This window comes from Photinus pyralis, unplaced genomic scaffold (assembly GCF_008802855.1).
Source record: "Photinus pyralis isolate 1611_PpyrPB1 unplaced genomic scaffold, Ppyr1.3 Ppyr1.4_LG7, whole genome shotgun sequence".
NCBI classification, from domain to species: Eukaryota; Metazoa; Arthropoda; class Insecta; order Coleoptera; family Lampyridae; genus Photinus; species Photinus pyralis.
The window spans coordinates 40,412,153-40,430,262 of NW_022170738.1; the positions used below are offsets into that span (position 1 = coordinate 40,412,153).

General features: G+C 36.6%; 1 protein-coding gene across 3 annotated transcripts in view; it reads left to right on the top strand.

The window, feature by feature from the left end:
- Positions 1-18,110, top strand: part of LOC116176544 (Ca(2+)/calmodulin-responsive adenylate cyclase) — a 151,405-nt gene that overhangs the window by 98,031 nt on the left and 35,264 nt on the right. For all 3 annotated transcript variants that reach the window (XM_031495152.1, XM_031495154.1, XM_031495153.1), the window contains exons 2-3: positions 2,919-3,529; positions 8,086-8,235. In XM_031495152.1, the coding sequence (XP_031351012.1) occupies positions 2,975-3,529; positions 8,086-8,235 (705 nt within the window). In that variant the 5' untranslated portion in view covers positions 2,919-2,974. The remainder of the gene's footprint in view (positions 1-2,918; positions 3,530-8,085; positions 8,236-18,110) is intronic.

An 18,110-nucleotide genomic window follows, 5' to 3' on the forward strand; every position in this document is an offset into this window, starting at 1 on the left:
AGAGTACCATGAATTATAAAACCAGTTTCCTCCCTCCCCGAAACATCGTTTTTGATAAGAGGTAAGAAAAAAGTAGTTGGTAGGAAACAGTTGCTTATGTTGAGACCTTTAATTACAATCCTCCCTCTCTCCCCGTCTCCCACTGATCTCTAAAAGGAGTCATGTAGGAAAGTTATACTTTGTAGAAACCAATTCATTCATTTCGGTGAGAGCTTTCATGAAGGGTAGAACTTGTGTCCATCCCTCCGCCCCTCCCATTGTTAAAAGTTTTACATGGCACCACTACAGGCATGCATATGTAACGAGACCAATTGATTGTCGCATGTAAAAGTTAGGCACGTTTTACTTTCAAAAACAGCATCTCAGGCCGTTTGCCTTTTAGTCTTGTTCATCATCTTTTTTTTTTTAATTTATCCCTTTCTTGTTTTGGGCCCTCAACAGGCATGCGATTCCAAACCGTCGGCGTCGTGAGACTTTTGTACACCCGTTCAACAGTTTTCCACGCTCTGTCATAGATTTATGGGCGTTTTCCAAAGTTTCCTAGGTAAATTAGGTCTAGAAAGATCAATCAAGGCTCTAGCAAGCCTTTAAGCGCTTTTATTAGAAGCGCTCTATCGAGTACCTGCACTGTCCAAAGTGTTCTATCGCCTTCGAAGCATTTGTGCACATTTTTAGAACTTTCCAGGCCATTTTCAGTGGCGTTAGAGCACTACACACTTCTAGAGTGCTCTGAAAGCCTTTAAGGGTTCGGTCAAGCCTAGGGTCAAGCGTTAACTTGTTACAAAAGGCTTTCCAATATCGCCAAAGTACTTAAGAGACTCGAAACGTGTTTAGCAGATATTCCATGGTCTTCTAGATGGTTTGGCGCTTTCCAGATCTAGGCGAGTATAGGAATGGAAGTTTATTCGGAGCTTTCATTTTATTCTCTTTTTTTTGGGCTTTTATCTGGGCTTAGGGAGGGCCGGTTAGCTTACAGCGAACCTCGAGAAGGAAAAGGGTATACGGTACTTGTTGCATACGAGTACCCTAATGCTCGTAACGTAAAAAATACATCCAAAAACTACAATGCCAAAATCAGACCCAATTCAAACTTACGTACCCTATTAATAAATGGGTTTCGGATTGCTATATAGGGAAAAGAAAGAGTATGGCATCACCTAAAAAGAAACGTGTTAACAAATTATAAAGCTTCCAATTTTCGGCGGCTATTGGAATCGGGGTTGGAAAATTGAGAGTTCAAAGTGCTGGTTCGGGCAGCAGGCTTCGGTAGTAAAACCAGTAGAAAGCGGAGACCGCTTAGTACATATATTGTTCTTCAATACAACAAAATAATGTAACAATAATTTAAATTGGCACGCCTATGTTGACTGACTCCGCACGTCAATGGGTTGTTACCTAAGTTGACGGTCAGTGTGATACCTGCAGTTGACGCCGGACACGTATCGGGTGCTTGTGTTTGTTAAACTCCTTTACAATCGGACGGATAATTAACGCCTAAATAAATTATAAGTATAGTTAATAAAATTAATGTTCAAACAATAGGTGAGTGACCTTCTTGTTTATTATTTAGTAGAATAATGTACGTGGATTCTGCCTTTGTAGGATTCCCGTAATATGAAAAATGAAACGGTTCTAAAACAAACAAAAATAACTGAATTGAATATCGGGTATTTGATTATTATGCAGTTTAACAAATTAACAAGGTTTTAATTAAGGGGATAATAAAATTAGAATGGGTTTTAATTAACTCAAAAGGTATACAGGAATCCGGAGATTAGTAATAAATCCGGATGGTTCTCAGAGCATAGGTACAAAGTACCGTCCTAACATACCAAGCTTTTGACAATGGTTAGAACAACAGGAGATCCGGAAGTTGACCAGGTACGCAGTACCAGCCGTTAGCTTCTGGAGGTTAGCTATACTGAATTTTACGGGAACGGAAGTCAGACCTAGGGTTCAAAGCATCTGTCTATGCTTCTGGAAGAGCAAGAGTTCTGGAGGGTTGTTCTGGTAAAAGGTTTTGAACTAAAGGAAGGTGAGCTCAAAAAGCTGGACACTCGCGTTTATATGCAACAGCTGGTTATGTTTGGGGGAATATGTGGAAATGGTAATCGGGAAGGCACTAACGGGAAGTGGAATTTGAGATAATTGGAAAGGTAGGTGGCGGCATCTCACGGAAGCTAACGAAAGTGGTTTTCACCATTAGTACCTAAAATAATTATGCAAAACTATCATAATTGGTTTCCCTACAAAATAAGGAATCCTATAAAAATAAATGTACCTCAAAAGGATAAAACCAGACCCTATTCGCGTAAAGACGCTTAGATAAATAGTTTAAACAATTTTAGCGTGATGACTCTGGAATTTTCTACTTCAGATATCATCTTTCGCAAAAATCAGAACCGGTCATTTAAAACGACAAAAGCAAAAGTGATATTTTTCTCAATCCCAATGGTACCACCTACTCCTAACACTAAGAGCATATCCAGTCACTCAAACCAAGGGTACATTCAACGAAACAACGGGACATTACAAGCTCTGGAAAAGTCAAAGAATTTGTCACAGTAGAAACACCATTGGAAAAAGTGCGCAATGTGGAGTGGAGGGGGGTGCTCTGAAGAACACAAGGGTAAAATTTAAAAATCACCGCGCGTCGTACGATGCTGCGATCGATTTGCATTTCAAATCCTCCTATTTTTGGAAAGCATTGTTCAGTTTATGGCTTTACAACCTTGGATGTACTGCCAAGTCTTAGTTACGATCGGATATTAATAGTCCAAATCAAAACAAATGCGAAGAAACGGATGTCCATCAAAGCTCCAACTTGTTTACACGAACGGAAAGCCGCGATCGCAATTATTTCATTTGTCTAACTGAAATTCGTCCAGACCAATTCTAATCTTCATCTTTTGTTTCAGTGATGGCACGTCGACGAAAACTGAAGTACTCCTGAGCGCTCATCACACTCCCAGCCATGGATCACAGCGTGAAAGCGATGACGTCGCCCAGGCTGCTGGGCAGACTCCTCAATCCGCATCGTTTCGAAAACGACGAACTGGAGCAGCTCTACCAGCGTTACATCTGCAAATTGCAGCACTCGAGCGTGGTGGCGGTCGTCGCGCTTTTCGTTCTGCTGACCGCCCTCTTGGCATGTTTAGGACTCGGTTACTCGCACGCGCCGACCACTCAAAACATCTACCACGCGGCGCACTGCATCCTCTTCGCGGTACTTTTGGGTTTCCTGCATACTCGGTTCATGCAGGACGCGTACCTGCTGTGGGTTTGTTACGCGGTTTTGTTTTTTCTCGCGACGTTCTGCGCGGTCGCGTTGCCTTTGTATTTTTCGAGCGCGACGGCGAAGGTTGCCGCCGAAGGCACTTGGCAAGTTGTTTTCGTTGTTTTTTTGGCGTACGCGATGATGCCGTTAAAGGCATGGATAGCTGCCGTGTTCGGTTGTTTACTATGCTGTGCCCATGTTGCCGTGGCTTCCGTTTTTGCGAAAGGATTACCGGATCTCATGTGGCAGCAGGTAAGACTTGTTTGTTATTGCTCTATTACATCACCCAAAATCTTACGATAAAGGACAGCTTACACTTAGAGTCATTTGGCGTGTATAATTTATTGTCAGACACGGTTTAATTTAATGTCACATCTTTTTACGTATTAGGGTTCTTGTATCAGGCGTACTATTGTGTAAAATGTAATGACTTTAGCTCTCTAAAATAACTTGCTTCTGCACAAATTTATTATAAAAATCACGAACTGCGTCTTCAACTAAGAAAATAGAGCTGACTGCCCGAGAATTTAATGTAAACAAAAATTATACGCTCTTCAACCGTCGCGAAACCAACAGCTTCGCTTTCTTGTTTGTCTCCAGTATTTAAGGAAACACCACGTCCACTATAAAATAAACTTCTTTAACAATTTTCAAATAAATCGCCAAATGCCCCACTTCTCCAACATGAAACACGTAATTCTTCGTTATCAGCACCAGAACACGTGCTTTATTAGATTTCGCCCAACAATAAAACTTCTGATCGCAAGCGACCATGTGTCTATCTAAATTGAAATTAAAACGAAAACTAGGCAATTACAAACAATTCTAAAAGGAAAAACAAACATTGAAATACAAATTCAAATAAAACGAACTAATCTTGTGCTATTTGGTACATATATTCTTAAACATAAAAGGGAGAGTTGGAAAGGAATGTGTATTGTTGGTGGTCTAACCATTTCCACAAATTTGACACATTGAAATTCAAATTGACTATAGGTATAGACATTGAATAAAACATAATTTAATTCAATGCTGTAAAGGAGGCTTTTAAGTATTGTATTATGACTTTGATTTTACTCTTCCGAGATATAAAATTTTTCTTCCCTTGTATATCTCCATTTATAGTGATTTCGATCCACCTATTCATTTCTTTCTCCTTTGTGTCTATGCCACCTCCCTGCCCGAGTTCATTTCACAGTTAAAAAAATTGCCAAATGTCACTAAACTGCCTATAAATAGCGTCCCGAGGATCTCCAGCGGCGCGTTATTAAACTATTCATCATTCTTTCATCGTTAATTACGTGCAACTTGATTTAATGACCGCGGACGAAAAATAAGCCAAGCAAGACTCGGATGTAATTTTCTTTTAATTATAAAGTAAAAAGTGGAATAGAGGAGCGCCTGAGATAAATCACTTAACTACTGTGTTGGGGTAGCTGAAGATATTTTATTACCCCGTTTTTTTTTGTCGTTATACATGGGCCACTCCGACTATAAGTATTATTTTTCGGGAGATTGCACGCGTTTCTCAAGTCCCCTTCTTACAATCGATTCGTAAGTACTTTCTAAATAATTAAATGCTTAGTTTAGGTTAACACGGATTCATTTAAAGTAGAGTTAATAAAGTACTCGAAATCTGCCTATAAATCGAACTATTCGAATGTCGGAAACTACCTGTAATTGTTTAAATATTATTCCGGTAAATAAGTTGCTTACTTTTTCTTGGTAAACCAGATGGCATTTTTGGCACAGAATATCGCAGTTAGATCTACGGCAGTTATTCTTCTATAATTGTTCGTTATGAAGCTGGCGGATTTTTTATTGGATAATATAGCAAAAGGCGTTGTTAATACGTCCCCTAAAACAGAACTTAGTTTACTCTACTTTTCTTGGTTAATTTTATACTAGTGATCTTGTCACCCTTTTGGAGTTATTTACTAAGATAACCATCGCGAAAATATCAGGCGAAGAAATGGCGGCGAGGGCTCGATTTATATCCAATTTAGATAGCTTTTCTTTGGTTCAAGAATTACGAGACCGAAATATAAACACAAAGTAAAGACGGAAATATTATGAGGTTGTTATTTTAGCATTTCGTTTACGTGGTTTATCATCCAAGGAAAATACTATTGTTTTCGTGGTATCTGTAATGATATAGTAGTTAATTTAAAACAATAGCTTTAAACTGTATTTTATTCAAGCGGGTTTTTCTAAAAGTTGCGTAGAATTCATATGGAACATAATTTTGTTGTTTCGGTTTCGTTTTAACTGGAAAGAAATTGATTTCCTGCGGCATTTCCTTAGGCGAAGGTATAAAACAAAATGAATGAATCTTATTCAGCAACGCGCCATATTTTTGGTATTGCCGCAATTTATTTATTTATTGTCCCTCTTGTTCTGGATCCTGCATAATGCTTTTTAGAGGTGCTTCCGCAGAAATTCTATACTGCTCCGGTATTTACCTTACGAATTAGGAAAACTTAGTTCGGAGTAGACCGCAGAATGCTCGAAACTGATCTAAGGAAATTCCCATCTTTGCCACAGATGAAAAATTCTTACCTCAGCCCAGGTTCGAACACCCTACCTCCCAGGTATGTATCCGAAAGCTCCAAGGTTTCCTTTGCGGTCTCTGTATAACCTCCCTAAATTTTCTTCAAGGAACCGATTCTACCCTCTGTGCCTTTTCCTGTTCCTCTTTGGAGTCTGGTACCTTCTGGAATTTGTTTAATTTCCCCGCAGTACCTCCTCCACGAGTCTAGTTTTGCCTTTCTTAGGGCCTTATTGTATTTGGATTAGATTCACTATCTGCTGAGTCAAAACCCAATCTCGCCTGCCCCCCTGACAAGTGGTTCCAGAGTAATTGGTTCACCCGCGTCATTTTGAGCGAGGTTTTTGATCCCGGGAAAGTGTGATTGAAACAAAAGCTCCAAGGGTCTCTGTATAATCTCCCTCAATTTTTTTCAGGGAACCGATTGTACCCTCTGTTTCTTTTTCTGTTTCTCTTTGGAGTCTGGCACCTTTTGGAATTTATTCAATTTCTTTCTTATGTTGTGGGACAGCTTGCCTCATAGGATGGACCGATTTACCGTTAATAAAATAAAGGAAAATCGTGCTTACCATTGAAGTGCGGTGGTTGGTAGAGTTGGTTGTAGTTCTCCTGAGGTCCCCTCAATTCTTGTGACTTCTTTGCACTCGATGGTTGTCATCTCTTCTACCTCTATTTTCGTCTTGGAGATTAGTTTGACGCAAGGTCTATGGTTGCAAGTGACCCCTTCTTGTCCCAGGAAGTTTGGTCCACCACGACAATCAAAGTTTGTCGCTTGGGGCCCTCCTGTGGTCTACGATGCGCCAATTGCTTGTTGTTTCTCCAGCACTTTGGATTACGATCATTTTCAGGATCTACTCCGGTTCTACTTCAGTTCAAAAAGGTTCAACTGTATAAAAAATGGCTAGAGGGTGGCTGTGAAGTGCCTATTTTTGGTACTGGTGATGGAAGAAGTGGAGGAAGGGAATTTTAAACGTTGAAAAAAATTGTTGCTGATTCAGAAGGGTTAAATTTAATTAATAATTACGATATACCTACTTTCGGTATTGGTGGAAGAAGACGTGGAGGTTAAAAGCAGAACAAAAATTGTGGAAATGGGTAGAAGGTTAATGCGAAATTCGTAAGTAGGTATTCTTGAAGAAGTAGGGGAAGGGGACTATAAATTTTTTTGAAGGATTAAACGTGACGGAAAATGAACAGAGGGTTGTTGAGGCATTTTTATTCCTGATTAAGGTGAGATTATGTTTTTTCTATAAAATTGCAAGTCGGATGCTTAGCAATTTGTATCTTCTCAGAAACGGGATTTTAAAATGGAACGTGGAACAGTTAGAATATGTTAGAACAATAATCCTATTAGCGCCATTAATTAAAACTGTTAACAAGTAATTAGCACAGAGAAAAAACCGGATTATTTTCAATAAGAAAAAAGCACGTTCGTCATGAGTAAGGAATATGAATTTCTTATTCAATGGCACAACGCATCTCACATGTGTTTTAATTAAAGCGCGAGTAGTTTTCCAACGTAAAAGTTTTAATTGCCGTGGTTTTAACGTCAAACATAAATACTGAGCCTGCATTCCCCGGGGGAATTCATTATGTAGATGTTCATTCATTGAAAAACAAAGGTCACAAATCAAATATACGGGATGCTAATTATAAGTGGAGTTTCAATATCATTACGATAGAAAACGAACAACTTTGTTGCTTGAATTTAGCGATTTTTTAGTCTAAAGACTGAATGCTGGTATACCTTTCCAAAGACTTTCCTCACGACTCAACAATGTAAATATTTATTGCAAAGATTGTCGAGTGGAGGCAATTTTCAACTACTAAATTTTTGGGTCCCTCGTATGTATACAAAGATCTGTCGTCAGCTGTGGGAACTTTAATAGTCTGATTTATGGATTAGGGTACTTGTATTTCAACGATTGACAAGTTGTCCAATTTGTTCCGCCCCCTCGAGGTAGGTATATTTGCGGGTTCGTATGAGCGCTACCTTTCGCAATTTCCCTGTTTATCCAATCAACCTGGTTAATTAATCCCCGTGACTTGCGCCCCTCTATTCTTTCCCCTTTAATTCTTTTGAGAATTCCCCTCATTTAAATTAGAAATGTGCACTAAAGACTATAGAAACATTTTTGATTTTGAAACTGAGAGAATGAAAACGTCCTTGTTTCTGGTGTACTTTCACTGCAAATTCACGCCAAATTTAATCGTTTTTAGAAAAAATATTCATGTTAAAGTAATTTTTTTTGTATTCCAGTTGATCGCGAACGTCCTCGTTTTTATGTGCGTGAATATCGTCGGAATATTTATGCATAACCTCATGGAGCACGCCCAGAGGAAAGCCTTTTTGGATACACGGAATTGTATAGCGGCCCGTTTGGAGATGGAGGATGAAAATGAAAAATTGGTAAGTTTCTTGCTTTATTATTATTAATAACATTTTCAATGGATAAATTGGGCCCAAATATGTTTCCTTGTGGAACTCCTCGGAGCAGCATACAATTAGTTAAGCAAGCTCTAGTTGAAATGCTTCCATTTTTGTATGTTAACCATTTTTAGTGTCGCAGATCAATAAACAAGTTGTTTATCCAGCCAAATAGAAAGACTGTTGTATTTACAAAATTGCGAGATAAACCCGAAGGCACGTCCATTAACGTGCAAAAAAAAGCAATTAGAAGTTTTGTTTCGACGGAATTCAGTCCAATAACGCGCGTTTCTGGTGGTCGTGTGAAACGTATTTTTTACTCATGCTTTAATTGCGGAATATTCGAAAGGGTGGAAATTTGAAATGCCACGGGGTCGCTGCCGTAATGCACCGTGCAAATATTGTTACAGCCCGCATTTGATTGCATGCATGTACCGCCATCGAGTTGGTTTATTGATTAATCTTGACATATACCTACCTTCATTCAAGTAAGTGTCGGTGGTAACATTCCGTTCGTGTATTGACACGGATGGCTTTAAAATTTCATGCCACGTCTCAATTTTAAATGAGTTTAAAATGGAAAAATAACTAGGAAGTATTATTGAAATCAGTTCTAAAATTAATATTATGCAAGACTCTTACCCTTTGGAAATAGCTCGAGCAAGATATTTCCGCATTAGCTTTGAATATTTAATATGAAATTAGCAATAGCTATTTGGTCATAAATATGCAAATGTGAACCATGAAATATTTGATACTCCAGAAAAGAGAGAATCAGTTTTTCAAAAAAAATATATACTTTACAATCGAATAGTGCTGTATTCTCGCAAATTAATAAAAGAAATGTAAATAGGTGGTGCACTACAAATGGGACACCCCATGTAGTAATCAACTCCCGTCTGAGAGAGAATTTTCTATAAGGAATACATAATTTACAATCTAATAAGGGTTGAATACGTCTACTCATGTATTCAGTGTTAATAATTAACCCTTTATGCGTAATTGATCAAAGAAATTACAATATTTGATGCCCCACAAAAAATACACGCTCTGCAGTAATCTAAGAGAGAATTTTCACTCAAAAAAATACATAATTTACAATCCAGTAGGGGTTGAATGCTTCTGTTCCCGTATTTAGGGTTGCTGATCAACCCCTCAAGCGTAATTAATTAAAGAAATTAAAATATTTGATGCCCCACAATCCAATAGGGGTTAAATTCATCTATTCAGGGTTGCTGATTAACCCTACATGCATAATTAATCAAAGAAATAAAATAAATAGTTGATGCCCCACCAAAAATACACCCCTGTAGTAATAAACTCCTATCTAAGAGATAATTTTCACTAAAAAATACATAATTTACAATCCGGTAGGGGTTAAATTCGTCTATTTATGTATTCAGGGTTGCTGATTAACTCATCATGCAAATTAATCAAAGAAATGAACATAGGTGGTACGGCACTAATGAGACACCCCCTGTAGTAGTCAACTGCCACCTAACACAGACTTTTCACTAAAAAAAATACATAATTTTCAAACCAATGGGGGTTGAATTCTTCTATTCACGTATTCAGGATTGCTGACCAACCCTTCACGCAAATTAATAAAAGATATGTAAATAGGTGGTGCACTACAAATGGGACACCCCATGTAGTAATCAACTCCCGTTTGAGAGAGAATTTTCTATAAGAAATACATAATTTACAATCCAATAGGGGTTGAATACGTCTACTATGTATTCAGGGTTAATAATTAACCCTTTATGCGTAATTGATCAAAGAAATTACAATATTTGATGCCCCACAAAAAATACACCCACTGTAGTAGTCAACTCCCATCTAGGAGAGAATTTTCACTCTAAACAGTACATAATTTACAATCAAATAGGGGTTGAATGCTTCTGTTCCCGTATTCAGGGTTGCTGATCAACCCCTCAAGCGTAATTAATTAAAGAAATTAAAATATTTGATGCCCCACAATCCAATAGGGGTTAAATTCGTCTATTCATCTATTCAGGGTTGCTTATTAACCCTACATGCATAATTAATCAAAGAAATAAAATAAATAGTTGTTGCCCCACCAAAAATGCAACCCCTGTAGTAATAAACTCCTATCTAAGAGATAATTTTCACTAAATAAATACATAATTTACAATCCGGTGGGGGTTAAATTCGTCTATTTATGTATTCAGGGTTGCTGATTAACTCATCATGCAAATTAATCAAAGAAATGGCACATAGGCGGTACGGCACTAATGAGACACCCCCTGTAGTAGTCAACTGCCATCTAAGACAAACGTTTCACTAAAAAAAATACATAATTTTCAATCCAATGGGGGTTGAATTCTTCTATTCACGTATTCAGAATTGCTGATCAACCCTTCACGCAAATTAATAAAAGAAATGTAAATAGGTGGTGCACTACAAATGGGACACCCCATGTAGTAATCAACTCCCGTCTAAGAGAGAATTTTCTATAAGAAATACATAATTTACAATCTAATAAGGGTTGAATACGTCTACTCATGTATTTAGGGTTAATAATTAACCTTTTATGCGTAATTGATCAAAGAAATTACAATGTTTGATGCCCCACGAAAAATACACCCCCTGCAGTAGTCAACTCCCATCTAAAAGAGAATTTTCACTCAAAAAAATACATAATTTACAATCCAATAGGGGTTGAATGCTTCTGTTCCCGTATTCAGGGTTGCTGATCAACCCCTCAAGCGTAATTAATTAAAGAAATTAATGCCCCACAATCCAATAGGGGTTAAATTCGTCTATTCATCTATTCAGGGTTGCCGATTAACCCGACATGCATAATTAATCAAAGAAATAAAATAAATAATTGATGCCCCACCAAAAATACACCCCCTGTAGTAATAAACTTCTATCTAAGAGATCATTTTCACTAAAAAAAATACATAATTTACAATCCGGTAGGGGTTAAATTCGTGTATTTATGTATTCAGAGTTGCTGATTAACTTATTATGCAAATTAATCAAAGAAATGGACATAGGCGGTACGGAACTAATGAGACACCCCCTGTAGTAGTCAACTGCCACCTAAGACAGACTTTTCACTAAAAAAAATACATAATTTTCAATCCAATGGGGGTTGAATTCTTCTATTCACGTATTCAGGATTGCTGACCCACCCTTCACGCAAATTAATAAAAGAAATGTAAATAGGTGGTGCACTACAAATGGGACACCCCATGTAGTAATCAATTCCCGTCTGAGAGAGAATTTTCTATAAGAAATACATAATTTACAATCTAATAGGGGTTGAATACGTCTACTCATGTATTTAGGGTTAATAATTAACCCTTTATGTGTAATTGATCAAAGAAATTACAATATTTGATGCCCCACGAAAAATACACCCCCTGTAGTAGTCAGCTCCCATCTAAGAGAGAATTTTCACTCAAAAAAATACATAATTTACAATCCAATAGGGGTTGAATGCTTCTGTTCCCGTATTCAGGGTTGCTGATCAACCCCTTATGCGTAATTAATTAAAGAAATTAAAATATTTGATGCCCCACACTCCAATAGGGGTTAAATTCGTCTATTCATCTATTCAGGGTTGCTGATTAACCCTACATGCATAATTAATCAAAGAAATAAAATAAATAGTTGTTGCCCCACCAAAAATACAACCCCTGTAGTTAAACTCCTATCTAAGAGATAATTTTCACTAAAAAATACATAATTTACAATCCGGTAGGGGTTAAATTCGTCTATTTATGTATTCAGGGTTGCTGATTAACTCATTATGCAAATTAATAAAAGAAATGTAAATAGGTGGTGCACTACAAATGGGACACCCCATGTAGTAATCAATTCCCGTCTGAGAGAGAATTTTCTATAAGAAATACATAATTTACAATCCAATAGGGGTTGAATGCTTCTGTTCCCGTATTCAGGGTTACTGATCAACCCCTCAAGCGTAATTAATTAAAGAAATTAAAATATTTGATGCCCCACAATCCAATAGGGGTTAAATTCGTCTATTCATCTATTCAGGGTTGCTGATTAACCCTACATGCATAATTAATCAAAGAAATAAAATAAATAGTTGATGCCCCACCAAAAATACACCCCCTGTAGTAATAAACTCCTATCTAAGAGATAATTTTCACTAAAAAAATACATAATTTACAATCCGGTAGGGGTTAAATTCGTCTATTTATGTATTCAGAGTTGCTGATTAACCCATCATGCAAATTAATCAAAGAAATGGCACATAGGCGGTACGGCACTAATGAGACACCCCCTGTAGTAGTCAACTGCCATCTAAGACAAACGTTTCACTAAAAAAAATACATAATTTTCAATCCAATGGGGGTTGAATTCTTCTATTCACGTATTCAGGATTGCTGATCAGCCCTTAATGCAAATTAATAAAAGAAATGTAAATAGGTGGTGCACTACAAATGGGACACCCCATGTAGTAATCAATTCCCGTCTGAGAGAGAATTTTCTATAAGAAATACATAATTTACAATCTAATAGGGGTTGAATACGTCTACTCATGTATTTAGGGTTAATAATTAACCCTTTATGCGTAATTGATCAAAGAAATTACAATATTTGATGCCCCACGAAAAATACACCCCCTGTAGTAGTCAACTCCCATCTAAGAGAGAATTTTCACTCAAAAAAATACATAATTTACAATCCAATAGGGGTTGAATGCTTCTGTTCCCGTATTCAGGGTTGCTGATCAACCCCTTAAGCGTAATTAATTAAAGAAATTAAAATATTTCATGCCCCACAATCCAATAGGCGTTAAATTCGTCTATTCATCTATTCAGAGTTGCTGATTAACCCTACATGCATAATTAATCAAAGAAATAAAATAAATAAGTTGTTGTCCCACCAAAAATACACCCCATGTAGTAATAAACTTCTATCTAAGAGATAATTTTCACTAAAAAAAATACATCATTTACAATCCGGTAAGGGTTAAATTCGTCTATTTATGTATTCAGGGTTGCCGATTAACCCATCATCCAAATTAATCAAAGAAATGGACATAGGTGGTACGGCACTAATGAGACACCCCCTGTAGTAGTCAACTGCCACCTAAGACAGACTTTTCACTAAAAAAAATACATAATTTTCAATCCAATGGGGGTTGAATTATTCTATTCACGTATTCATGATTGCTGATCAACCCTTAATGCAAATTAATCAAAGAAATGAAAATAGATGGTGCACCACAAGTGAGACACACCCCCTGTACTAGTCAACTGCCACCTACGACAGACTATTAAAAAAAATACATAATTTTCAATCCAATGGGGGTTGAATTCTTCTATTCGCGTATTCAGGGTTGCTAATCAACGCTTCATGCAAATTAATCAAAGAAATGGAAATAAGTGGTGCACCACAAATGAGACACCCCCTGTAGGAGTCAACTGCTATCTAGGACGGACTTTTCACTAAAAATACATAATTTTCAATCCAATGGGGGTTGAATTCTTCTATTCACGTGTTCAGGATTGTTGATCAACCCTTCACGCAAATTAATAAAAGAAATGTAAATAGGTGGTGCACTACAAATGGGACACCCCATGTAGTAATCAACTCCCGTCTAAGAGAGAATTTTCTATAAGAAATACATAATTTACAATCTAATAAGGGTTGAATACGTCTACTCATGTATTTAGGGTTAATAATTAACCTTTTATGCGTAATTGATCAAAGAAATTACAATGTTTGATGCCCCACGAAAAATACACCCCCTGCAGTAGTCAACTCCCATCTAAAAGAGAATTTTCACTCAAAAAAATACATAATTTACAATCCAATAGGGGTTGAATGCTTCTGTTCCCGTATTCAGGGTTGCTGATCAACCCCTCAAGCGTAATTAATTAAAGAAATTAATGCCCCACAATCCAATAGGGGTTAAATTCGTCTATTCATCTATTCAGGGTTGCCGATTAACCCGACATGCATAATTAATCAAAGAAATAAAATAAATAATTGATGCCCCACCAAAAATACACCCCCTGTAGTAATAAACTTCTATCTAAGAGATCATTTTCACTAAAAAAAATACATAATTTACAATCCGGTAGGGGTTAAATTCGTGTATTTATGTATTCAGAGTTGCTGATTAACTTATTATGCAAATTAATCAAAGAAATGGACATAGGCGGTACGGAACTAATGAGACACCCCCTGTAGTAGTCAACTGCCACCTAAGACAGACTTTTCACTAAAAAAAATACATAATTTTCAATCCAATGGGGGTTGAATTCTTCTATTCACGTATTCAGGATTGCTGACCCACCCTTCACGCAAATTAATAAAAGAAATGTAAATAGGTGGTGCACTACAAATGGGACACCCCATGTAGTAATCAATTCCCGTCTGAGAGAGAATTTTCTATAAGAAATACATAATTTACAATCTAATAGGGGTTGAATACGTCTACTCATGTATTTAGGGTTAATAATTAACCCTTTATGTGTAATTGATCAAAGAAATTACAATATTTGATGCCCCACGAAAAATACACCCCCTGTAGTAGTCAGCTCCCATCTAAGAGAGAATTTTCACTCAAAAAAATACATAATTTACAATCCAATAGGGGTTGAATGCTTCTGTTCCCGTATTCAGGGTTGCTGATCAACCCCTCAAGCGTAATTAATTAAAGAAATTAAAATATTTGATGCCCCACACTCCAATAGGGGTTAAATTCGTCTATTCATCTATTCAGGGTTGCTGATTAACCCTACATGCATAATTAATCAAAGAAATAAAATAAATAGTTGTTGCCCCACCAAAAATACAACCCCTGTAGTTAAACTCCTATCTAAGAGATAATTTTCACTAAAAAATACATAATTTACAATCCGGTAGGGGTTAAATTCGTCTATTTATGTATTCAGGGTTGCTGATTAACTCATTATGCAAATTAATAAAAGAAATGTAAATAGGTGGTGCACTACAAATGGGACACCCCATGTAGTAATCAATTCCCGTCTGAGAGAGAATTTTCTATAAGAAATACATAATTTACAATCCAATAGGGGTTGAATGCTTCTGTTCCCGTATTCAGGGTTACTGATCAACCCCTCAAGCGTAATTAATTAAAGAAATTAAAATATTTGATGCCCCACAATCCAATAGGGGTTAAATTCGTCTATTCATCTATTCAGGGTTGCTGATTAACCCTACATGCATAATTAATCAAAGAAATAAAATAAATAGTTGATGCCCCACCAAAAATACACCCCCTGTAGTAATAAACTCCTATCTAAGAGATAATTTTCACTAAAAAAATACATAATTTACAATCCGGTAGGGGTTAAATTCGTCTATTTATGTATTCAGAGTTGCTGATTAACCCATCATGCAAATTAATCAAAGAAATGGCACATAGGTGGTACGGCACTAATGAGACACCCCCTGTAGTAGTCAACTGCCATCTAAGACAAACGTTTCACTAAAAAAAATACATAATTTTCAATCCAATGGGGGTTGAATTCTTCTATTCACGTATTCAGGATTGCTGATCAGCCCTTAATGCAAATTAATAAAAGAAATGTAAATAGGTGGTGCACTACAAATGGGACACCCCATGTAGTAATCAATTCCCGTCTGAGAGAGAATTTTCTATAAGAAATACATAATTTACAATCTAATAGGGGTTGAATACGTCTACTCATGTATTTAGGGTTAATATTTAACCCTTTATGTGTAATTGATCAAAGAAATTACAATATTTGATGCCCCACGAAAAATACACCCCTTGTAGTAGTCAACTTCCATCTAAGAGAGAATTTTCACTCAAAAAAATACATAATTTACAATCCAATAGGGGTTGAATGCTTCTGTTTCCGTATTCAGGGTTGCTGATCAACCCCTCAAGCGTAATTAATTAAAGAAATTAAAATATTTGATGCCCCACAATCCAATAGGGGTTAAATTCGTCTATTCATCTATTCAGAGTTGCTGATTAACCCTACATGCATAATTAATCAAAGAAATAAAATAAATAAGTTGTTGTCCCACCAAAAATACACCCCCTGTAGTAATAAACTTCTATCTAAGAGATAATTTTCACTAAAAAAAATACATCATTTACAATCCGGTAAGGGTTAAATTCGTCTATTTATGTATTCAGGGTTGCCGATTAACCCATCATCCAAATTAATCAAAGAAATGGACATAGGTGGTACGGCACTAATGAGACACCCCCTGTAGTAGTCAACTGCCACCTACGACAGATATTAAAAAAAAATACATAATTTTCAATCCAATGGGGGTTGAATTCTTCTATTCACGTATTCAGGATTGCTGACCCACCCTTCACGCAAATTAATAAAATAAATGTAAATAGGTGGTGCACTACAAATGGGACACCCCATGTAGTAATCAACTCCCGTTTGAGAGAGAATTTTCTATAAGAAATACATAATTTACAATCCAATAGGGGTTGAATACGTCTACTCAAAGTTAATAATTAACCCTTTATGCGTAATTGATCAAAGAAATTACAATATTTGATACCCCACAAAAAATACGCCCCCTGTAGTAGTCAACTCCCATCTAAGAGAGAATTTTCACTCCAAAAAATACATAATTTACAATCCAATAGGGGTTGAATGCTTCTGTTCCCGTATTCAGAGTTGCTGATCTACCCCTTAAGCGTAATTAATTAAAGAAATTAAAATATTTCATGCCCCACAATCCAATAGGGATTAAATTCGTCTATTCATCTATTCAGGGTTGCCGATTAACCCGACATGCATAATTAATCAAAGAAATAAAATAAATAATTGATTCCCCACCAAAAATACACCCCCTGTAGTAATAAACTTCTATCTAAGAGATAATTTCCACTAAAAAAAATACATAATTTACAATCCGGTAGGGGTTAAATTCGTGTATTTATGTATTCAGGGTTGCTGATTAACTCATTATGCAAATTAATCAAAGAAATGGACATAGGCGGTACGGCACTAATGAGACACCCCCTGTAGTAGTCAACTGCCACCTAAGACAAACGTTTCACTAAAAAAAATACATAATTTTCAATCCAATGGGGGTTGAATTCTTCTATTCACGTATTCAGGATTGCTGACCAACCCTTCACGCAAATTAATAAAAGATATGTAAATAGGTGGTGCACTACAAATGGGACACCCCATGTAGTAATCAACTCCCGTTTGAGAGAGAATTTTCTATAAGAAATACATAATTTACAATCTAATAGAGGTTGAATACGTCTACTCATGTATTCACGGTTAATAATTAATCCTTTATGCGTAATTGATCAAAGAAATTACAATATATGATGCCCCACGAAAATTACACCCCCTGTAGTAGTCAACTCCCATCTAAAAGAGAATTTTCATTCAGAAAAATACATAATTTACAATCCAATAGGGGTTGAATGCTTCTGTTCCCGTATTCAGGGTTGCTGATCAACCCCTTAAGCGTAATTAATTAAAGAAATTAAAATATTTCATGCCCCACAATCCAATAGGGGTTAAATTCGTCTATTCATCTATTCAGGGTTGCTTATTAACCCTACATGCATAATTAATCAAAGAAATAAAATAAATAGTTGTTGCCCCACCAAAAATGCAACCCCTGTAGTAATAAACTCCTATCTAAGAGATAATTTTCACTAAATAAATACATAATTTACAATCCGGTGGGGGTTAAATTCGTCTATTTATGTATTCAGGGTTGCTGATTAACTCATCATGCAAATTAATCAAAGAAATGAACATAGGTGGTACGGCACTAATGAGACACCCCCTGTAGTAGTCAACTGCCACCTAAGACAGACTTTTCACTAAAAAAAGACAATTTTCAATCCAATGGGG